Source organism: Melanostigma gelatinosum (assembly GCF_949748355.1).
Source record: "Melanostigma gelatinosum genome assembly, chromosome: 4".
Classification (NCBI taxonomy): Eukaryota; Metazoa; Chordata; class Actinopteri; order Perciformes; family Zoarcidae; genus Melanostigma; species Melanostigma gelatinosum.
In genome coordinates this window covers 8245036-8269088 of record NC_136637.1, presented here as the reverse complement: position 1 = coordinate 8269088, position 24053 = coordinate 8245036, and the positions used below count along the sequence as shown (strand labels likewise).

Sequence of the window (24053 nt, the reverse complement as noted above, 5' to 3'; positions counted from 1 at the left end):
GCTGTTGAGATCACATGATGCTGCGACTACAAATTTGGACAAGAATTTGAGTTTTTTAAACTCCCGCTTGTGTCATCTCTCAGTGGCTTTGCTGAAACTATCCCATCTTGCATTTAATACAGATGGGTTTTTAACACACATACGGTACATCGCCTAAACCCAGTCTGCTGCCATACATTGGTGCTTTGAGCTAAACGCTAAGGTCAGCATGCAAACCTTTAGCTTTGTCATCTTTGTTATTCTGCAACATTAAAGTGACGTGCACATGAATGCAGCAATAATCATAATCCAATGATATAATATACACTTTCCAGAAATGGACTATTCTCCATAATTAGTACTTTAAGTACATTTTGATGATTATACTTCTGTATTTTATACTTCTGCATGACTTGTACTGAGTACTTCCTTTATCAATGAGCTTAAAGATCATTGATTATATTAATAATTATACTGCAGGGTTTAACTTTTTTTTGGGGGGGCGGGGGTTCTTGAGAAAACTGGATCAGTTTCTATCTGTACAGTAGATTGCACCAAATAGCGTATCATGATTAAGTGAACTGTCAGAGCGAAGGAAGTCAATGTTGTCTTTTTCAACGAGCTTCAGTTTAGCTCTAAAATGATTGGTCAGTTATTCTGCAACTATTTTGATAATAATTTTAGTCATTGTTTAAGAGCTAAATTACCACCTTGTATTTGTCCGTCATGTTGCTGTTTACATACATGTCTGCCCAAAATGTCTTCACTTTTTCATTTGATCCCATTAGACATTTTTGTGGAATTGTCATAATGACAATATAAATTCTTGAGTTATGGCCCAAAACGTGTTTTGTGAGGTCAGTGACCACTGACCACCAAATTCCAATTAGCTCAACCATCAGTGCAGGTGAACACAACAAATTTGAAGACATTCGGTCACCGCGTTCCTATTGCATTCACCAGAACGGGACGGACGTGAGGTCACACCACGTTTGTGCCAAATTTGTTTGTCCCACCAGGCGTTCCTGAAATATCGCATTCAACAGAACGGCCCACACCGACGGGCACAAAAATGCCAAATATCTCGTGGTTCCAGGTTTTCAAATGTGAGAAAGTCACATTCGGCTCTGAATAGAAATAATGGTTATAGTTAGTATATAGTTAGTAGCACTACTTCATTTTAGCACTACTTCGATTAGTTTGACGACTTTTTTTTATCCGCACAGAAAAAACAACAACAACCCTCATCAACAGTCTGGCCAGTCTTTTATTGTCAATTACAGAACAAAGACAAATCAACACAAAGAATAATTATATTAACAATAATTAACAGTCTTTATAACAGACACTTTAATCTGTAGTGCACTTTGAACCTCTCCACGTTAAAGGCGGTCTGCTGAGTTAAGCAGTCTCGTCAGTCACATCATTAAAGAGCTCAGTGTTTCCTCTGAAAAGCAGCCTGAAGCCACGGCTGCAGTTCATCTCTTCAATGCTTAGGGACATGAATATCACACATATTGCCTTAAGTTCTCATGAGGGCGCGTGACGGATTGGTCACACAAAGCAAAGCCTGCAGAGGATGGTATGTACTCTGGAGACTAATCCTTTAAGGAGGTTGGTTCACATACAATTGGGGTCCCAAATGTGTCTGAGGGGTCACCGGATGATTTAAAGTGCAGGGAACAACAAAACAAAAATCAAAACATTTGTTAAGTAAAACTCTTTTTCACAATGTCTGCTTTGTACCTGTGAAATACTGGAATATTTTTACCCTTTGGGGCCTCTAGACATCACTCAAAAAAAACAATCTGAGAAAGAAAACATGCGGTTTGGTTCAATTAGTGAGCTTTAGAAGTGCTGACAGGCATGTTTTTTATTTTTTTTTATTTTTTATAAACAAGGCTTGAGCTGGTTGCCCCCATTTCAAGTCTTTAAGCTAAGCTAACCAGCTGCTGGCCCCAGTTACTTATTTGCCTGACAGTTTACAAAACTGAAACATATTCTTTTAAGGGCCAATTAGGTTGGGAAGCACTGTGCTAGACTAAGATCTGTTGGACAAAAGACCCAATTAAATATAAAGCATTTCAGTCCATCATTCAGTAATCATTCAGGTGATTAATGCATTTAGATAATTATGTTGCAGCAAGTTAAGAGTACGACTTATTTATTTAATTGTGGCTGTTATTTTGGCGTGAACCCTTCATAATGTACTGCATTCAAGGTTCATGTTCTTAAAACGAACATCACCTAAAGAGCGATGTCCCAACCTGCCTCCCCAACAACAACAACAACAACAACAGACGGACGGACCAGTGCAATTAACTCGACTCCATTATTCCAAAACCGGCGACGTTAGAAACAAGTGCTGATTAGGCTGGTGCAAACCTTTAGTGCATGACAGGTAGACATTTGCACACACACACACACACACATAGCTTTTTCTAATAAACTCACTCACGCTGCACAAAAATAGAGCTTTTGCAGTTTCATATATTTGCAACAATGACTGAAACTCAGAAGTCCAGTCCTTCTATAAGCTCAGCTTTCCAATGTAACTCCACTAGCTCTGCCAGTCTTAGTTCATTGGTCCCAGAGGCACAAAAGCGCAGCTAAAGAGCTTAACACGGGACAGTCTGAGCGGAGGAAAGAAAGGGTTAACAGCTTCAATATCTTCAAAATAAAATCTATAAAAAGGGGCAGGATTGCTCAAATACAGTATCTGCACTGAAAAGAATCAGTCAAAGCATAAGCGATTTAAACTTTTTACTTGCCATTTGATATTTAAAACACTAGATCCTGCCATTTCAGGTCACACAAACAAACTTCAGCTAAGCCAGCAGCCAATAAAATATCCAAAACTGAAGCAGTCACCAAAAGCTGCAATTGAAGGAAGGAGGAATATCAAACCTGGGTACAATAGAGCAAATACTTGTTTTTATGATCTTGTTAAATCCTAAATATAGCAGATTTACCACAATGGAAAAGAAGTGCCAAAACGTTTAGTAATATCGGGTCCTCTTCACACATGTAGGTGGAACTGGCCAGCATAAAATACTCCTGGAAGCCAGAAGGGTTGTGTCTTTTACACTTGTGTCTTTTTCCGATACTTTTACTTCTTATGTGCAACCAAATGTGTTTGAACAGAATTAATGAAAGATTAAGCATGAGCCAATCTCAAGTTAAAGAAAAAATGTCAAGAGCATTTTTAAAGAAATCTCGGTTATAAAATTGCAAAGCCTGAGCAACTTCTCTTTAAAAGTCACATTTTCATGGAAAAAAAATCGACTCCTATTCATAAATTACGCCGACACAAAAGACTACCACTACTCACAGAGTAAAGTGCATGTGTGAAAGGCGACCAGCTTACACTAAATGTATCTGAACATCAACAGTAGCCACACAACTGATGCCCTGATGTAGTAAAACCTGCATCTCTTGAGATGAAAACATTGCTTTGCAGTATTGTTCCCCCCAAGTGTGAGAGGACTGGAACAGAAAGAGGTAGTCAGTCACTACAATCATGGTCCCATTGTGCTTTTCTTTAGTCTGAGTGTCTTTCCGTTACCGGCACTAGGGCCCGCCTCCCTCGTCCTCTTGCTGCTCCATGTTTTTGCGAGCCATCCTCTCTCTCCGCTCTGCCAGCCGCTGACATCGAGGACAGTCTTTGCCCGTTCGGAAGCAGCTGCTGTGGTAACACGCATGGCACTCTGTAAAAACACAGGAGTCAGAGATGTTAAACTTGTTCCATCTTCACAAAAGGGTGAGAACAGGTTTCACAGAGAGCGGCTCCCGACCAAACAACGCCGCTGCCGTGTCCACAGACGTGAACCAGTTGAACCGGTTTGGCTGAAAGTGAGCTGTGATGCGTCGACACAGCAGCCAATCGCAATCGGACTTGTCGGAGGCAGGGTGAGGAGGGCAGTATAAAAGACGCAGACGTGAAAGGCAGTGCGGCAGAAGGGAGGAGGAGACAAGCAGGTGAGCCTGCTGACATCCTGGGGGGGGGGGACACCACACCCTCAACCTGTTCCTACACATCCCATAACTCCGAGAGAGGCCACCAGAGCGCTTTAAAACTCTTCAATGTCTTAACAGGTAATCATGACGGCAATGATTCAACTGGCATCCGTTTTTAGTTTCCATGTTTGCAAAAAGAAATGGAATGAAAGTGAATAAAATGACAGGCAACTCAACTTAAAGTGGCGTTTATTTCATGAAGATGAAGCTTAAATAATATCAACTTAAATAATAAATTACAAATGAATTCAGAGACATTCTTCCTTCAACAAAAATCTAAATGACAACATGGCTTCACAACAACAGGCAGTGATTCCTACATTGAAATGAAACACCGCATCTGCTGCTGTCACACAAAAAAAAAATAAAAAGACGAATGAATCAGTGAAATCAGCTGAAGTACCGGTGAAAACACGACCCCTCCACCGGCTCAAATGTGTAACAGACCAAACTGAATTTCACGACCAACGCAAACGTTTGAGAGTGATCCACCGCTTTGGTGTCATGTGCCGTCCGTCCCGGTGGCTCAGAGCCAAAGACCGGAAACTAAACCGGGAACAACGACAGCTTCGGCATCAGCCGTCACACACACACATATCTCTGCAATCAAAGACAAAGACATCCGCCACCAAACAGCTGCCAAATGAGACCCAAATCAGACCCAAAATACCAACACCCCTGTAGTGCAAAGTACTGGGTGCAAAATGGAAGCAGAAGCAGAATAAATAATGAAAAGACATAACATGTTACACGACTACAAAGACTCTGTAAACCTAACAAGACGTTTACTTGAAATGATTCAAAGAGTTAACTAATCCTGAAGCCCTCGTTTAACTGTTATCAGGCAGTTATTAATATCTGGACAAACACAATGCACTGTTTAACCCAGCAGATCAAATGATAACCCGTCAGCAGCTTAGTGAACTGTAACTCGGCTCATTCAAGGAGAAGGCATTGCATTACTGCATCTCTGAGCTGAATGTTGCTCTTCCTTTTGTTCTCCACTGCTCTCAACACAACAATCTGCATCACTTATCTCTTCCATTTCTCCACTTGCAATCTTGCTCTCTTTTTCGGTCCCTTTCCTACTCTTCCGGCCTCCGGCTTCTCTCCTAGCCTTGCGTGTTTTCCTCTCCCTCCAGGTAGTCTGCGTTCTGCGGGCCGGCTCTCGTCGGCCTTCCTCCTCAGAATCCATCTTGCTTTTTCCGTTACTCTCCCCACCTCTAGCCTCCTCTCCTTTGCTCCTCCCTCTGGAGAAAACAGCAAACAGGTGACGAGGATTTAACAATTTCATGAGCGTAAATTTCTCCTCGTTTTCTGCACCAGATATTTCTCTTTCAACTGCGTCCGTTTGGCCTTTGTCTGAAATGTCCTCCCTGCTGCCTTTCACTTCGTCCTCCGATCCGGCTTCTGTCCCCAAACATCGTTTTTTAGACTCCTCTTTCCGTTCCTCCATCTCTCTTTTGGAGAAACCCTTACTCACTAACTCTGATAAAAGTGCTTTCCTCTCTTGCCCTGCTTCATCTAGACTCTCCATGCTGCTGCATGTTTTGCTGTAACTGCCTCTTCCGTCTGTGGGAAGAACCTTTAATAAGTTGACTTTTTTGCTGTTTGCATGACCGTCTCCTCTTTCCTTACTCTTTTCCCTCTCTTTGCTATACCCCTCCCCATTCCCTCCTCCTCCATCACCCTTCATCTCTTCCTCCCTCTCTGTCTCCTGCTCTTCCTCGTTGCTTTTACTCATGGAGAAAGCTTTCACCAATATTCCAGGAACGAAAGCTTGAAATATTCCCCCTCCTCCCTGTCTCCCTGCTGCTGGGTCACCCCTTTCCTCTTGCACCCTACTCGTCGCCTCTCGATCGACACCTTCCTCTGAGCCTCCCTCCCCTCCCTCCCCCTCCCGCCTGTCTTTGGAGAGGGCCCTTGCCAGCCTACGAGGTGTGGAGATCTTCCAGTCTCTCCAGGTAAGTGGAACGGAGCGGGGCCGGGGGAGGTAGGCTCTTGAGCCGCCCAGGCCTGCCGCCAGCAGAGAGGGCTCACCTTCGCAGCGCTGGCACTTGTTCAGCTGGAAGGGGAAGATGATGTCTTTGTCGTTGCTGCAGAACTCGCACACGAAGCCCTTTGCCTGACACAGCTGGGGGTCGATCGGAGCAACCGTGACAGAGAGAGCAGACATTTGATTAAGCTGGGCATCTCTTTGTTATTTGATGACATTACAAGAGTTAGAGGAGAAGTTAGACGGGGATCTTACCACACAGCCAGCTACGTGCATGGTACCAAGTTTAAGCAGCTCTTTCATTCGGGGAGCCAGGTCCCCGTTACGCACAGCGGTGAGGTCACTGAGGGAGAAGAGATGGAGGTCCTCGGTCAGGTGACCTGGCAGGCTGTCGAACTGGTCCAGCACCCTGAGGGACACACACACACACAAACACTTGATGTCCGTCTTTGCAGGGAGAATAATTACGTTTTGAAATGATTGTGAAACTAAAGAACATGTTCGGGCAGACGGCTTACTCTTTAGCAAAGCGACAGGTCTTGAAGAGATTTTTCATGTGAAACAGCTGCACTCTCAAAACCTAAACAAAAACAACTTGTTACTTAAACATGCACGGACAGAAACACACCTTTTAATACATGGTGGGAGGAGCGGGGAGGCCAGGTTCAGTTGACAATAACAGCATCTGTGTTGACCAAGTCTTTAATAATCAGTGTCCCTGCCAGCTGCCTGAGGTGGGGAAGCATCACATTTCTCCTCTCTCTATTTCCCAGTCGGTATAAGCTGCATTGACACACGTTAATAAACAACTCTATGCTATTTGATCTCTCCATGAATAGGTTTGAATGTGCATTCTTGCTCTTTTAGCCCAGTCCTGCTGAATCAAGCACATAAGGATGAGACTTCAGTATCACCGGCTTACTGTTTCGAGGACATAAATGGCTCTTTTCATGCTGCTGGATTTCAAGCAGTCACAAGTTCCCCATCTTACAATTACGACACATTTAGGTTCACAGTGACTTTTTAAACAAAGCTGAAACTGGTTATGATGTTGGGTTCCCACTGGTTACTGGTGAGAGAAAAAACTAAATAGAGAGAATTCCAGCAAAAACAGACAATTTGCCTCGTGCCTAAATTCTCTGTGCTCACCCTGACTGCCTCCAGAGCTTTGACCTTCTTGTACAGGCCACTGTTGATGTCATTGGGGTTGAATAGCGGGTCTCCGGCGATCTTGCTCAGCAGGTCCCGGGCAAAGTTGCTGACGTAGTACTTGCTGAAGTCCCACTTCCTCAGCACTCGGCCGGGAACCACCGCCTGGGCGTTCTCATGGCAGCACTGGCAGAAGTAACGGCCGAGGTACTCGCAGTAACGCAGTCGCTTGATGTAATCTGAAGCGTGGACGGACAGCAGAGACACAAGTGGGTAGAGGTAAGAATATGGAATGATACTGCGTCTGCATAGCATTTCTATATATAAAGGAAACCGCCATATCAAATGTTAAGCCAGCTGATCACATTGGAAAACAAGTGTTAAAGGTGCACTTGTGAAATTCAATCAAAAACAAGAACTGAAGCTGTAAATAGATATGTATTGTTATGATATGTTTGTTTACCAGATGTGTCCAAATGCATGTTAAAGCTGACATGCCTTGCAACATTTTCAAGGACAACAAGTGTTTACCTGGGTCGATACGGGTCCCACAGCCAGCGCAGCGGTAGTTCTGTTTCGCCACAACTATCTTCCTCCTGACACGGAGAGAAAACGTGGAAGTAATAAAAAGTCTGCAGGTGTCATGAGAAGACAACATATGAACGGCAGATTAAAACAGATATGAACGAACAACAAAATAAAAAGAAAATAAATTGATGAAGACGGGTAAAAGCTGGTGAGGACTGACTTGGGGGCGGAGTGAATGTTGAAGATGATCTGCGGTCGGGGCGGCGCCCACTCCAGGTTACCTCGAACCCGAATCCTCAGCTTGTAGATGTCTGCGTGTTCACCATCATCGGGCGAGATCGGCAGAGAGTCGGGGATGGGCAGCAGCTAGGAGACAGAGAGCAAAGTATTTTCGGTTGTATTCATTTTTGGCGTGTCGAGCGTCATGTGTGGAGATATAACAGCATTGTGTCGTACCTTCTGTGGAGCGTCGTGTTCTGGGACCAACCAGTCGAGCTCAGAGGCCGCAGGAAGCTGCATGCCCTCAAATTGCCTGAGTAAACCCATGGCTACCGACTCAGCAGAGTTCGACTGGAGGAAGGACGGAGAGCTGAAAATACACAAGAAAGGACAGAATATATATGCATGTTGCAATACGTCGGTTTTCAAGTGTGTCGCTGTTCCAGACATGACATAAGATCCCCACTAAGCCACCAATTTGTAATTTTGTAACTGTGATTCAATGAATTTGCTTAAACAGTGTTGTGAAAAATGATTATTCTGCATTATCAAGAGGAAGAAGGGAAATAGGAAGTGTGTAACTTACATTGACTCTGAGCTGAGGAAAGACCTGCCGCTGGAGCTTACGCTGCGCTTAATGTCTGCATCTGGAAGACAATAAGACAACAGTTAAATAAAAGAGATTTGACCACTTAGGAGCAGTTTAACACAGATTTGTAGAATTGGAAAGAACGGTCAGATGATGGCTGAATTGGCCTGGCTTGTTAATGTCTCACCATGGCACTATTTGCTACTGCTGAGCAGTGTGTAATGTTTTGAAAATAAATAATTGAAGAGAGATGCGATTAGACACACAAAAATAAGACGCGGAAAGTAAAAGTCCTTAAAAACATCACATCTCTGATGAAATTCAAGCATGTTTTAAAAGGTAATTTAGCAGGTAGCATGCAGCAAAGCCATGTTGCATAATACACACAAACAACGCGGAAGCAACGACATTCAGCACAACGGCTTTGGAAGAACATAAAGGTGCCTGCATGGATTCCTGTGTGACTGTAGAGGCTCATTTCTATCAGAAGAGTATTCACTAAATCACATACTTATAATTATGACCAATGCGCTCCATGTCAATATTGTGCTTCCAGAGGATGTTCACGCACGAGAACATTTTTAAGAGAAATGGTGAATAATGTGGTTCTGACAAACCAAACATGTAGAGCTCGTTTTCATGGAAATGTGTAGTTTTCTATTAACTACACTTTTAAGACGTGTCATAGGATACATACAATGACAGCGTATTTTCTCTTACAGTACTAATCAAAGTGTGTTATCTCATCAGTACTCAAATACAGTCACACACACACGTGGATTCTGATTCGGTTTAAGGATTCCAGTTGTATTCAGGGTGAGATGATTTTGGTTACGGGATGCAATTAAGTGTAAATCATTGAGATTATTTGGATTGAAACAATCTAATACAAACAGAAGAATGTAGCACTTAATGCGGAGCAGGAAAACATTACATCGTGAACCAATTAATATCAGGCTGACTTCAAACTTTTAAAAAAAAGAACATGGTGGAAGGATGTGAATGTGACAGAAAACGATCACACTTCATATTCACCGGAGTCGGGTTGGAGAGCATGAATAATGGGCTGGATGGATGAGTTAATAATCCCTGTAGTTACAAACGCCACAGAATGCCAATTGTTCACTCCCTCGTCTCCTCCCTTAACATGTACAGGCACATTTGTCTACCAAAGCCCTGGAGCACTGAACAACAAGCACCAACACAGAGCCAAGCACACTATTCAGCAGAGGTGAGGAGGCAGCTGGCTCGACTCCAAAATGAGGACAGTTTCACTTCCAACTTTCAAAATCAGAAGAATAGAGCAACTGGACGTTAGCAGACATTATCTTTAGTCATAATGCCTTTGTGAAAACAGTTAAGTACATTTTAGGATTTGTACTACATGACCTTAAGCCAGAGCACATACAGTCGTGCAGAACCAAACCCGAAAGCGGTGCGTTCATGGATTTACTAAAAAAAGAAAAATGTGTATATCCATCTTATCAGTATGCTGAGAAAAGTAGTTTGGGTCAAAATAAGACAAAAAGATGAGCTATAAAGTGTAAATGGTTAAAGTGCCCTCTGGTTTAACAGGAAGGATTGAATTGTCGGTTTGGAGTGGCGCCATCAGCTTCCTCCCCCCCCCCCCGCCACAGTAAACTGTCTGTATTGTAGCTGTGGAGCCTCGCCTGACTGTCCAGCCTGCAGATACCTGAGAAGAGGGAGGCGAGTGACAGGGAGAGGCCGTTCTGAGACACCGCCAGCAGGGACTGACCCTCACAGCCATCTGAGAGACAGAAGCTAACACTCAGCACGACCGTCACCACAAGCACAAACATTTACTTCTTTTAAAAACACTCCACAGTAGATGCGGAAGTCATGCAGTAACACAGCTCCACCATACAGCACACTTTGTACGCTCAAACCACAGCGCTGACAGATGCAGTCAAACAACACATGAAGTACGTCCACGTATGAAATCCCACAACCCGGGTTAACGGCATCGAAGCGATACGTGCTCCGGTCGTCCTGAATGTTAGCGATTCGTTTCTTGCGGTTACTATTTGTCACACAAAACAGTAATTTAAATCGTATCAATTTACTCAGGAAAATGTTGAGGTGCGGTGAACACTGACTGGAATACGCCGGAGAGCTTTTACAGATCAAACGCACCATATGACCATGACTCACATGACCGGACTACCATTCTGTGACCTTTGCACTCAGACTTCCATGTTTATGGTCCATGTGACGTGCTTGTTAGGTTATGAATGATGACGAGAACAGAAAGTCATCCAAGCAGACAAATGAGTCTTCGAACACATTTAAATTAACATTACTTAAAAGTAACACGTAAAAAGATGCTGAACTGACAATCTTATGCCTGGATGGAAGGAGTTTGTTCACACCGATGAGCAATAGAGACACTCAAACACAAAGACCGTTAGTCTTTGCTGGTGTTCCCCCGTTCCCTCTCTCTACCTCGTAGTTCGTACTCCTCCACCTCCTCAGCTGAGCCGGAGTCAGAAAGGCCCTGGTAGGAGTCCTGAGAGCTCCTCCTGGAGCCCCCGCTGTCAGTGGAGTGGAAAACTGTAGGAGAGGAAGGAGACAAGAGATTAAACAAAGAGGGATACAGAAATCACATCTGTAGCAAATGACACCGTCATGCAGTGAGAACACTGAGCCCAGGATGAGCCAGATGAAGAGAAATATGGAAATATCAAACAAATCTCATTGTATTCACTGAAACAAATAAACCTGAGCGGATGTAAACTTCGCATTATGACATCTGTGATAATAACAATAGCTTTACATTAAAATATCCAGTTTGAAGTTAATCTGCATTGTTCCAAACACAATAAATTCTACATTTTATTCAAGATGTATTTACGTAATTCCAGCCAATCTCGTTAGGTTCACCCATAAAACAATGATTTTGTTAAATTAACTTCCAATATGATTACGAATGGACCAGCTGGCTCTTTCATTAGGTTAGCGCGCAACATTTCTGTGGCCATAGACTGACCTGATGAACCTTAAATCGGTACGAGTGGGATGGATTGCAGCTGTGATTGTCCCAATGTTAAAGATGACCTGAACAGACACTGGGATCCTGGCGTCAGGGTTGAAATCTTTGTTGTGGCACTTTTTGAATCGTGTTAAAAAAAAAAACTTTTGTTTTGCTCGATCTACATAATAATAATATAGGATTTATTTTTTATCAGTGTAGCTAACAGCACATGTATGACAAACTGAAATCAAAGCAAGCCTGGCGCTATCAAGTCCAAGTTAGGAGCTAGTTAGTTGCCAAAGTGGTAGTAATTTATGTTAAGACATTGTTAAAACATTCATTTGACTAATCAATTTGAGGAAGTAGTGCTTGAGGAAGAGCTACTTCCTCAAATTGATTTCTTCCTCTTGAGGATTATTAAAGAACAAAGTGTATTCATAACAAAGAAGCAACAAACGGAGCATTTTCAACTAAAGTCTCGTAACCAAAAGCACGTTCACCATGAAGAGACCGTGAAATGGTAGATGACCAACTGAGGATTTGTAAGTCAATGAAACATGTTATGAAGAAAAGACTGTGTCCATTGTGTGATTAAACGGCTCCTCGTGTTGCCTTACTGTGCTGGGCATTTGCGCAGGGCGGCACGCGGCTGCGTCGGATCAGCTGCCTGCGCAGGCGGATCTTCTGTTTGAGCTGCTGAATCTCACAGTCGCTGTCTCCCTCCTCCTCGCCCTCCTCCTGACGCCGCAGGTTGTACTTCATCAGCTCGATGGCGGCAATAAGGGACTCGGAAATGCTGAAATGAGCATTTTCCTACAGAGCAAAGAGAAAATGATGAATCCATCAGAGGAGCCAAGACTTTTCCGACATGCAACGTAATAAGCAACGTAATGCAACATTTTAGCACCGAGTTGCTGCATTTGTAAAAGTGTATAAAATCAAAGTTCAGATTGGTGATCGACTAGCTGATCAATCAGCATCAACACTAGTCAGAGTTCGTCATGGACCCCAAACCTTCTCAAGATCAGCACAGCTGCCAAAGTCCTGCTCCGACAGGTAGCTGATGAGGCTCTGACCCTCCGACGGCTGCCTGAACATCCCATCGGGAACACTGGTGTGCTGGGTCCCGTCTGAAGAGACCAAAACATGTACACGGAAAATACATCAATACACAAAACAGAAAGGACACAGTGTTTCCTGCACTCGAGTGTGTGTTTCTGTTGGATTCTTAATGGAATCTGCTAAAGCTTTCAAAATGTCTCAAAAGCACCTGGTAAAAACTAAAGAAAATTTAAAAAAAAAGCTTGAAGCTTGACAAAAGCAAACTGCATGCTGTCAGAGTATTTTATGGTCTTATTATCTCTACACCATAAAATCCCAATAACACACATACACCTTTCTATGACCTTCCTGCTCAGGTCCAGAGGGTCGCATTTATGGACCAGATGACTCATTCAGAAACATGTCATGTCAGCTTTCCTCTTCAACTTCCTTCCCTATTTAAGTTTGCTGTGAACTTTCTCTGGCTCAAATCTTCCTTAAAAAACACAAATCTACCAATCACAGGATAAGAGCAAATCCCTTTTCTACTATTGCGCTCATTTTTAAGTGCAACAGAACTGTGAAAGCAGAAGACTCACGAGACTCCATGTAGAGGGAACCGGGCGAGCCGCCATCTTTGCACTGAGGTGAGAACGGGCTGTAGCTCTTTACACAGCAGTCGTCCTCTGCTGATTCTGAGAGACAAACACAACATGTTAAGTGACTTTTTTCACCCGAATGAGAGAGTCGCTAAAATAAAAACACAGAATTCTTTGAGATTGATGGGAACATGCGTCAACATTCATAGATTGAAAGTCGTTATTCTGTCAAACAATCAGTAAAATCTATGGCGAGGACTCACTTTATTGCATGCAGAAACAAAAACATGACTGCTGACCTTTGACAGTGTAATGAAAATTATTTGAGTGACACAGAAATGACAAACTTTATATTTACACATACAAGGAAAAACCTGCTTTGACATTTAAAAAAAGAAAACTGAAAAGGACAAATGTATATATAACTTCCATGATACTTCCAACACAACACTGATCGGTTATGACAAATGTGTGCATGGACATAAACACAACAGTGAAAGGGGTCATTCATGGCCTCTTCACATCAATTGGACCATCAAAGACAAAAAGCATGTATTAGGAGCTGAAGGCAAGACTTGAAATGAGCGGGATGGGAAGAGCTCCTCAGCATGCAGAGTAAAAGGAAAGGACAGAGGGGTATAGTGATGGAGCACAGTGGAACTGCACTGCCAACCTGCTACCGGATCTTCTATTATTATGGTGATTTTTCGGGGGCCCCCTCCTTCGCACAAACAGTAAAAGAGAGAGAGAGAGAAATAGAGCAGAAGGAGAGAAAGTTACCTCAAGCCAAGAAGGGGAAACGGTGAGCAACGAGAATAGAGATTGTTAATTCGTAAACGTTTAGAACCCTCAGACAGGAAGTGTGCATACAACGTGCGGCCTCGCCACATCTTACAGAGCTAAGAATACAGCAAATAGAGCATTCAGGTACACCCACATCTGAATCTCACAGACGCTGTGTGCAAACATTGAGCAAAAAAAGGAAATGTTAATCAGATGTGTTTCCATCACCTGCAGGAAACTGAAACCTCACTTTATAATAATAGGGTTGTGCCGGTAGAAGAAGATCTCGGGGATCGATGATGCCTTGTTTTCCCATTAATGTATTACAGGACAAATGGGGGGCTTCTAATTCAATAAAACATAACTAACACACTAATAGATGGAAGGTAGCCCAGCTATTGTCACACGAGTTACGTTTTCTTACCGTTCCTGAGTTTCTGATTGACCCGCGTGTCAGAAAACGAGCGGGCGTGTCCTCTGGGCGCCCGGCCCGGCCCCCTCTGGCCCTCTGAGAACGACGAGCGCCTGGGTGGGGGCGGAGCTAGGGCACTCTGGCCCTCTGAGAACGACTGGCCCTGGGTGACGCCCTGCTCGCTGCTGTGGGTGGAGCTTCGGGAGTCACAGCAGCTGCTGCGCTGCCCCAAGTTACCGATAGCCAGGTACTCCGGACCGTCGTCATAGTCGCCCTCACCAGAGTCCCCGGCCTCAGGCTGGAGGGAGGTGGACGAGGGGGCCTCTGTGCGCGAGATACAAGGGGCCGAGGCGGGGCCAAGAGGGGGCGTCACACCCCGCTCACTCTGCCCCCGCCTCGACGCGCACACCCAGGGAGCTCCCAGGCTGCTGGCTGGAGAGGTAGTGTCTGCAACAGAGCAGGTAGATAATGTGAGATGGAGCCAGACAACGGTGTCACCGGCCTGCTTCTTCACTTGCACAAGCTTACAGATTGATTAAAACCAATAAAAGTAACCATAATATTGAAACACTAATTACAAAAAATCATTTTAGTGAGCACAGCCAGTTTAGGACAGAGATTGTGAGGCTGTACCAACACGTTTCTGAATAACTGATCTTGTCCACAATCAATCAGGCCTCTGTGTGTCTAAGTCAGTCCGTCTACTCACATACAAACTGTAGTGCATTCATAGTGCCATTCCCCAATTACCCTGTATACAGTATATACCGATTGCAGAATAGTGACCGTATTTTTCATTTGCTTCACTCAATATTCAACTACAAAATCCTTCTCTTAGATTGAGACCGATGCAAGAAGTCTCGTCATAGACGACGCCCTTTGCTGAGATCTGACCATAAATTTGACACGTTAAAAGCATAACCTGAAGAAATCCACAAACTCCTTCACAAAAAAAAAAAAACCTCCACTTGTCACTCTTTCCTCACTTGTGCTGTTGCCGTTTTGGGATCCGACTCCCGTAGTGTTCCCAGAGTCGTGGCTGATGGCGACTGCTTCTCTGAGGGAGCAGTTGGAGGTGGTGAGTCTGCGATTCAGAGATTCTCCTCTGGGAGCCGAGTCAGCGGTCATCCAAACACCACCGGCCCCAGGCAACATGCACAGGCTCTGGCTCTTCAACAGGCCCAGACACGGTGGGCCCTTCAGAGGGGACAGCTGGAGGGTGACAAGGAAGCGATACAGAATAAACAGGAAGCCAAAACAGGTCGTGTAAAATAACACCACCCATCAAAGGTCGATAATGAGAGTGTGAAGCACCATCACTTTTTCTTATGTTATAAAACTGATGGACAAAAGATTAACAACAAAATGAAAATGGATGAGATAAATGCAGCAAAGTGGACAGACTTTTATCAAAGTCATTTCACAAGACCCACCCCGAAAGTGTCTACTTGGGCCAACAGTTTGGGGTTATTCTGCTCCACGGCCTCCAGACACTGGAACATGGCGGTCACATGGGGCTCGCTCAGCAGAAAGGCATCATCTGAAAGGTAGAGACGGAGAGATGGAGAGAAGGAGAGAAATAAAGAGATGAAAGGAGATAAGATGACAGAGATCATTTATTGGTGAAGTGAAGACAGAAAAAGAAAAGTGAAAGAGAGGAAGTCCCACAGAAGAACAGGAACAGAAATTAACAGAATTCATTTTAGCTGCTTCACACTTTAGTTTACACTTCACACCAATGTCGTCTGTATTAAACTGGACTATCTATTTGACCCTTGCAACTCACCATGAAAGTACTTTCGTGTATGCCCCAGATGCCGGAGCAGAGGTCGCAGCTGAGCCGACAGCAAGTGAACCTGTAAGCTGTGAAGGAGCCAGCGCTCAGCCTTGTAGCTCTCACCAGCACTCTGCATGCCGCTGCTCTGCACCATCTCCAGGTGACTGAACTGTGGACAGAGACAGAGAGAGGGAGAGAGAGAGAAATGTGAAACAGGAGCATATTGTGGGGGGGGGGGGGGGTAGAGTGACATGACAATCACTATTTCACTGAATATAAGAAAAGCTTTTTTAATTGTTTAGAACAACCAGTATCATGGGATCTCATACTATTTACACCAAACATAATGCTGTTTGTTTACAGCCCAGTTTGAATGATGCTCCATATATTTACTGGTGCACACTTGACAGAGGGGACTGTTGTCCACAACAACAAAGAACATGCAATCCAGGAGATGTAGCGACTCTACTGAAGGCGTCTGACTGTGTGAACTGTCAGGTATTTACTTTCCATGAAACTAAAAACTTGGCAGGCAGGCGGGCTCTCAAATTCACCACCTATTGCCACTGTACAAAAGCTACACAATGCACCAGCTGAATGAGGGTCAGTATCCTGCTACAGTGGCTGGTGGCGCAAACAAACAAAAGTGATAACAGTGAATAAAACGCACAGGCACATCATTTGTTGTGTGTGAATAGCAATTACAGAACTGAGAACACCAGCCCTTTCTTGCGAGCAAAATGTGGAACCTGAAAAGTTCATTATCTTACAACCAAATCTTTCTGGGAACATAATGAAAACTGTACTGCGAGGTAAGTTCACAGTGACCATATAAATACCAGCGTACACGTTGCTGGCGGGATTCATACCTGTTCAACATGCGAGGCGAGGTGAGGGCTGATGTAGCGAACACACCACACAAACGGCCAGTAGTCTCTCTGCTTGTAGTACACCTGCAACACAAAACCAGCGTGGCCGTGTTACAGCTTGGATAAACACAATACGTCGTTATGGAGGGAGTGATAGTGAACCGTTCTCCCCTGTATTCCAGGAAGTGAACCGATGAGGTAATAGTTGTCCAATAATGTAAATACTTGCCAAAAATGTAAGAAAAAGTACCCTCTACATTGGTAATGCATGGGATAAAACCTACAACATCCATTCCTGAGTGTATCACAGGTGTAACATGGGTAATCTGGAAATATTGAGCACACTGGTACTGCAGTTTGTCTGATGGTGTGGTATTGTGGAGTTATGGGTCACACCTTGAAACAATTGCTCCTCCATGTTCAACCACAAGCCTTTATTTTCAGGCCAAAGCTAAATTTCAGAGCTAATCTGTCAGAGCTGTCTGGAAGTGATCGGTAATCTGTTCACAACAAACAAAAACAGAAGAGTGGCATCGGTCAGACCTCCGGAGTTCTGACCTGCTCATTCTTCAGGCCATGGCTCAGGATGTTGTTCATGTCCTTGTGAAGCCGCTGCAAGCCGCCATAACGGGACCACACATTGGGATTGTTGGTGGACAGGAGACCCTCCACCGTGGTCTTCAGGCTGGACAGTAGCTTCCAGTGCTCTTTCCTGGAGGAGAAACAGGGCAGCGGGAAGGAGTGAGACAGGGTGAAGGAGGAAGTTTAGGAATGAGGAAGGAGGTAAAGAAGTGCTGGTGTTAGCAGTGCTGCGGCCTAAATCATCACTCACATGAACAAAAATACTTTCCCCAAAACTAAAATGTGAGTCTTCAGCAGTTTAATGATGATAACTTGGTGACTAAGGGTGCTGACCATGAATGAATGTAATAACAACATCACCACATCCTAGCCAAATAGACAGATTAGACAGACAAAAATCATATTATAGATAGACAGTAAATAGGCACTTTCTCCCTCCCTATCAACAAAATGTTTACAAAAATCCAGGTCTTAAGTTAAAAACATATCAGGTCACATTCCCTAAGAGCCATAAACACTGGCTCATGTCCAGGACATCCTCTTTTTCCCCTTCAGTCAGCAGTCTAACTCGTCACATAACTGCAGCTGCAGGACAAAGAACTCTGCTGTCAGAAGACAATAACATTTGAGGGCGTTCTTTGAGTAGAGGATAATTTAACATTTAATCTTCTACTTATACATTACGCTACACTTTAGTTACTGGTGGATGATTGAATGCATTTTGTGCAAGATTGATTTAGGCAACGCAGTCATGCAGCATCACTGACTAACCCACAATTGAGGATCATCTTATTTTCTTTCTTTAAAGAAAAAACTCATTACCATCAACATCAGGCAGAGAGGTGCTTGCAGAAGCTGTTGAAAAGTCAAAGACTATAAAACCTATGAATAGCACATTTATGAACACAGCGAGAGCAGCAGCACGAGTTCAGCTACCGAGCTAACTAATCAAATCACATCATGTAACATAGAAAGATGAAGGCTGATAGTTAGGGAACATTCTCCACATACTGAAGAACATTGTGTATTATGCAACAAGAGTGTGAGTGTGTGTGTGTGTGTGTGTGTGTGTGTGTGCGTGCCTATGCTTGCCTGCACTGCCTGTAGAAGACAGCGAGCATCCCGCATTGCACTCTACAGCCATCAAAGGACTCATAACTCAAGCTCTCCTTGAAAACCCTCACAATAGATTTGTTTATACAGTCAATTCTTAAACAAACAAAGATGATCTAAGTTGTCACGGCCCTGCTAATTGTCATCAGTGTACCTATAATGTCCTAACAAGGCAGGAATGTTTCTACTACTGAAAGTATAAATGTGCATTGTTTAGACTGAAAGGTCATTTTAGTGTCTCTTGCACACTCGAAAGAAATCCAGTAATCGTGCTGTCAAAGGAATGCGAATAATGTGTTGTTTATGTCAACTTGTGTAAAAAAACAATACATGTTTGCGTCATTTGCGCACTTGGCAGAAAAAGAGGGAAGTTGTGCAGCTTGTCCTGTTAAACAAACTCTTCCAGTAATCGTGCGTTCACAGAATGCGGTTAATGTATTATTCACGTCAGCGTGTTTTTAAAAAAAACAAGCATGTAGCTAAATTTGCCAACATTTTATACACAAAATATAGCTTTTTAATTTTCAGTGTGTTCATATATATTGCACAATACCACAAGCGACTATCATTAGCTTCTGTCAAACTTAATTTGACAGCTAGCGTTAGCTGTGACCACAACATATAGCTTGGTGATAGCTAACGTTTAGCACCGTTAACAACAAGGTATTAGCGGTTAGCTAACATGTGCAAACAAATTTCTCAAAATGCAACCAAACTTCCAGTAGTAAGTCAATCAGTTGCTCAAGCATGTTGACAAGCCTCGCAGTTAGCTCGTGCTGTTGTTTGCTCCAAGTTGTCCAGCTCTGACATGTCAGGTTAGCCTAGCTTAGCCGCTAGCACTCCAGCTTCAGTAACATAATCCACCAGTGAACTAGCTAGCTAGCTAGCTACTTAGCTATCCAACATGGTAACAATGGTTTAGTTCATGACTGCCCGACATTGGTGAATTGGCAACTTGGTGGTCAGTGGTACAGTTCCTAGTTTTGTCATTTATATAACCACGGTCACTGTTAGCACAGCTAGTAAACAGCACAGCCCAGGCTGTCACTCACCGGCGCTCCTCCGCCGATATCTCCATGTCATCCGGAAGGAATCGAGTCCCGTAAAAAGCCGCCAGCTTTCCCCGATTACTCCCAATATCTTCTTTCGTACAACCGATGTCCCCGCAGTAGTAGTAGGGTGGCTTTAGGCAATCACACGGACTTCCCGTCCTACGCCATCTCTGCCCCGCCTGTCTGAGCTGTGAATCAAAACAGTGAAGCCCGCATGACCGGCTATCATCAGCAAGTGGGCGGTGATGTCCTCTGCTCTGCCCACTTTTTAACGATAATCATGCTCCAAGTTCATTTTCCTCCGTTGTTTTTGGGCAGTGTGCCAGCCGGTTACCACTGCGTCTGCAGGACTTTCAATATGTAAACATACGGATTAAACCCTCTGAAGTGGCTGGTAGAAGAAAAGAGCTTTCTAGAAACACATGGCTGCTCAACGGAGTTAACCTCAGTCATCACCGCCACCTGCTGTACGTAAACCCAACTGCCTGCTGCCCCCTGTTTGAACTCACACGCCTTTGTATCTACAGTATAACATAATAATGGTTAATTGATTACATGCATTCTCTCGTCCCCTTCTGTTCACAGGCTGTATATTGAACATTGTCATTACAAACTCATGTTGTTCAGCAAAACATTTGAAGAGATCCCAAAGTTTCCAAATATGTCTTTAATAATTTAGAAGACAGGGGTATAACATTATCCTAAAATACAAGAAGCCTTTACTGACCCCCAGAGGTGGAAATTCGGACGGACATAACTACAGATACATAGAGAAAGTAAACGAGTTGTAGCCTATAAAGGTAAAAAACAAAAAATAGAAGTTTTGAAAAATAAACTATACAAAAGCAATTAAGAACAAAACGAGCAGAGTCAGCTCATTTAGTATATGTAAACACTGTATACCAAACTAATATATAACATGATACAATTAAGTCATGATATTTAGTGTTTGTCTGTGTTAAAAAAGAACATTGTCACAAACATTGTGTAACTTGAGTGAAGAGCTGGAACAAGACGATCCACAGCATATATGTTATACCGTCATACAGAGAATAAAATCATTTTCCGAACTTAAACACGACTATAGGAGAAATACTGTCAGGCAAAGAGTAGGGGATTATCATTTACCCAAACTTAAAATGAAATCAATGCAACTTTAGGTTGACTTTGTGGACATACACTTGAAATAAAGTAGCCTACAAAAAGTGAAGTAAAGTGCAGGTGTTACTACATTAATGATGGCTGTGCTAGATTCAGACGCCAGTCAGCAGTGGTAGTGAGCCATCATGCACAAATCCCACGTTTTTTAATAGAATCATCATACCCACGTGATGGCGCCACAGTCTTGAATTTGCTGTTGATTCCATGAGTCCGTTTTATCACTTGGTGACAGTGCCGAGACAAGAGAGCTACACTGTGAAACAGTAAATCTCAGCCCCAATCATAGCTGGGTGTGGTGGCGGATGACTGAATGGTGAGTAATTGTCGTTTGCAACACACACACACACACACACACACACACATGCACACACACACACTGTGACATTATTTGACAGTTGAGATACTTTTGTTTGCACATGCAATTTCAATATAAAGCCAATTAACTTCAAATCTGGAAAGGTAACAAGTAACTGTATCTAGTCTTGAAGTACTCAAAACTTTAAAATTGGACTTAATAATTGTGGATAATATACACAATATATTCCTGTGAACGTATTTGATACAGGAGTCAGGACATGTCAGGACAAGTTGATAATCAGGTCTCAGGGAGAGGAAATTTCAGATTTAACCCTTCATTCAAGGTTCACTGAATTGACTGAACTGTATTTGCTCACAGTCACGTGGAAAACACTCCCTGTTCTTACCACAACTCTGTGTGAGCCGCTGTGACTCAGAGCTGTAACCGACTGTGGCAAGAACATCCATAATTACCTGAAAGTAGGTGAGTAAGAGTTGTCCCGGTGACACAGAGCCAGGTTGAACCAGTCTGTTTGCAACAATGTGCCAGTTGTTGTTGGTTAATGTTATATCTTATGTAGCATATCCAACACAGAGAAAGAAGAGTGGTGTAGAAAACACACAGAGAAGACTTTGCTTGAAAGAAGGGGACAGGATTGTGACTCAGTTACTTGGAAAATGTCTCATATTTCTTCACCACTGCAGAGCTTGATGAAGAGATTTAGAACGATTATAAGGATGCAGCACATCTGAGGTGAAGCTCAACACCTGGCAGACCTATATGAGTTATGAGAGCATGCATTTTCTCTTTGCTGATAAGCAAGTATGACATTCACAGTTTGATTTAGGACGTGACAAACGTGTCAGCCATTGCCACACACAACGCTGAGTCAATAGCTAGAAAGAGAAAAGGCCGTCAGCAAAGACTACCTTTGGGATGAATCACTCATTATTCCTTGCTTGATTTAGAAAGTTGACACTGAGAATACAAACAATATTCTGAATTGAAATCTTTCCGTAGTGAAATTGACATCAGCTGTCAGTGGTTGTCAGCTTTGTGGTGACGTAAGACATCACGTTACAGGCCAGTGTTGATTAGACAATTACCACCTTTCTGAACAAGTATGAAGTTCTTCTTCCTTCAGAAAGGTTTTATCAGGTCCTTCCAGCGAACACACATGGAAAAAGTACCTTCCTCCCGAAACTGATCAGATTCCAAAGATTTGTTCCTGGTTCTCTGGAGACTGATCCGATTACAGAGAACCTGTTGGGAAGAGCATCGGATCTGTTTCCATGATTGTGACTGAGAAATGATGTGGTCAGAGTGGTCAGAGTTGGCTGCAAACATAATTACTGAGTAAGTCATTAATATAAAAGAAACAGAACTAGAGATGTTCTCATCATAGACGTGTTGTATTTTTGGTCAGATTTTTGTTGCCATTTTCAACATTATGGACAGTTTATAGCTTTCTGCTAAAGATGCCATGCAAAGTTTGTAAAAAATGTAAAGACCACCAAATTATTTTGTGATTTTAATGGGAATTAAATTTATTTACAAAGGAAGATACTCTAACAGAAAACCATGTTTACGCTTTTTCCTTCAACATTCTACCTATTTGATTAACTCTAAAATGAGTAGTTGTATGCACACAATACAAATGTTACAATTTGTAATAGAATTTGAACTTCTTTTGTTTTTTTATTATAATTATTCATTTTATTGATCAATTATTTTTCTTTAGTTTTGCTTTGTGTTTGGATGTCACTGTATATCTTTAATTTGGCCAGATGTTGCAGGAAATTAATAAAATACTTGGAATAACTTGCCTGTATCCTCGGGATTTTTTCAACCGCTTTCTCTCAATTCTTCAGGAGGTCCGGTTGCTTAACATTAGCATATAGGTACCACCAATGTGCGTGCACGTGTACTGAACAATTTTGCACGTGGTCGTGGGGAAATTTCCATAATGCGAATGAGTTTTGTTTTTATTTTTCAAATTTGCATATTCGTTGACCATCTTTACGTGTGCATGATTAAAAAAAAAAAAGAAAAATGCACAAATCTGTTCTGCTCTTCATGCACACGGAGACTTTAGGCTTCATTTCACTCCTACGAAATCAGGGACACTTTTCTTCCTCTACATGAGACACGAAGCAGTGCAGAATAAAAGACATGGACTTAGAGGACTTCTGAGGGAATGAGGCTGGAGCAATTACCAATATAAAAGTAACTACCAACAGATTATTATTAAAAGTAAGTGAGTGGTTTTTCTGGTCGGGGAATAAATAAATACAAAGCATGAAGACATTCTCTTAATAAAACAGTAATTTATTTTTGACTGAAAACTAAAATTGTCTGAACAGCACATTACAAGGGCATTGTTAAGATATTTTCTCAAGGCTCAGTGATCACTTTCATACAGTACACTTGGCATGTGCACGGCATCTCCTTCAAATGAAAGAACAGAAAAGAATACTCTAAAGAAAGAAGAAGAAAGAAGCCTGTTTGCAAAAAGAAAAACAAAGAAAATCAAAGAGTCAAAGATGACTGATTGTACAGTTACCAAGCATTTTGGTTTGGTTCCAAGCCACAGAGAAAGAAACCGAATCGACCCGACGACAGCAGGCGACGGCACAGGAGGCACAAAAGACGCGACGCGTACAGGACATCCCATAATATGCTCTCACACACACAATTGACTGGGTTCCAGCTTTTTAAAGTGTGAAATGTTTAATAGTTTCCATTGTCTTGTTTTTCGGCGTATATTCTTTTTTTTGTAAGCAAAGTGTTGGTACACTACAATCGAAATCTAAACGCTGCATTCAGTAAATACATTAAAATCTGCAACGGAGCAAAACCCTTTTCTCTGCATATGAAAGTCGACACAGCATTGACGT

At 42.9% G+C, this 24053-nt stretch overlaps 1 protein-coding gene across 2 annotated transcripts; it reads right to left on the bottom strand.

Moving 5' to 3' along the window:
* Window positions 1-1228: 1228 nt before the first annotated feature.
* On the bottom strand, window positions 1229-19829 carry rubcn (rubicon autophagy regulator). 2 transcript variants are annotated; one of them, XM_079266535.1, is made up of 20 exons: window positions 19698-19829; window positions 17509-17662; window positions 16951-17034; window positions 16091-16250; window positions 15738-15844; window positions 15291-15516; window positions 14317-14751; window positions 13110-13205; window positions 12484-12599; window positions 12087-12282; window positions 10941-11048; window positions 8475-8535; window positions 8126-8258; window positions 7890-8035; window positions 7673-7737; window positions 7142-7380; window positions 6511-6572; window positions 6248-6401; window positions 6037-6130; window positions 1229-3686 (listed from the first exon to the last, which is right to left on the bottom strand). In XM_079266535.1, the coding sequence occupies exons 1-20, from the start codon at window positions 19721-19723 to the stop codon at window positions 3550-3552; spliced, it is 2799 nt and encodes a 932-aa protein (XP_079122661.1). In that variant the 5' UTR covers window positions 19724-19829; the 3' UTR covers window positions 1229-3549. The 2 variants fall into 2 exon arrangements, with proteins under 2 accessions (XP_079122661.1, XP_079122660.1); XM_079266534.1 differs by lacking the exon at window positions 1229-3686 and adding an exon at window positions 4138-5246.
* Window positions 19830-24053: the final 4224 nt, after the last annotated feature.

Bases quoted from the DNA above. Each gene is read 5' to 3' on its own strand.
- rubcn (XM_079266534.1), bottom strand. From the start codon at position 19,723: ATGGAGATATCGGCGGAGGAGCGCCG. The intron at 17,663-19,697 runs GTGAGTGACAGC...TTTCTCCTCCAG, and splicing joins ATATCGGCGGAGGAGCGCCG to GAAAGAGCACTGGAAGCTAC. The intron at 16,251-16,950 runs GTATGAATCCCG...CTCTGTCCACAG, and splicing joins TCGCCTCGCATGTTGAACAG to TTCAGTCACCTGGAGATGGT.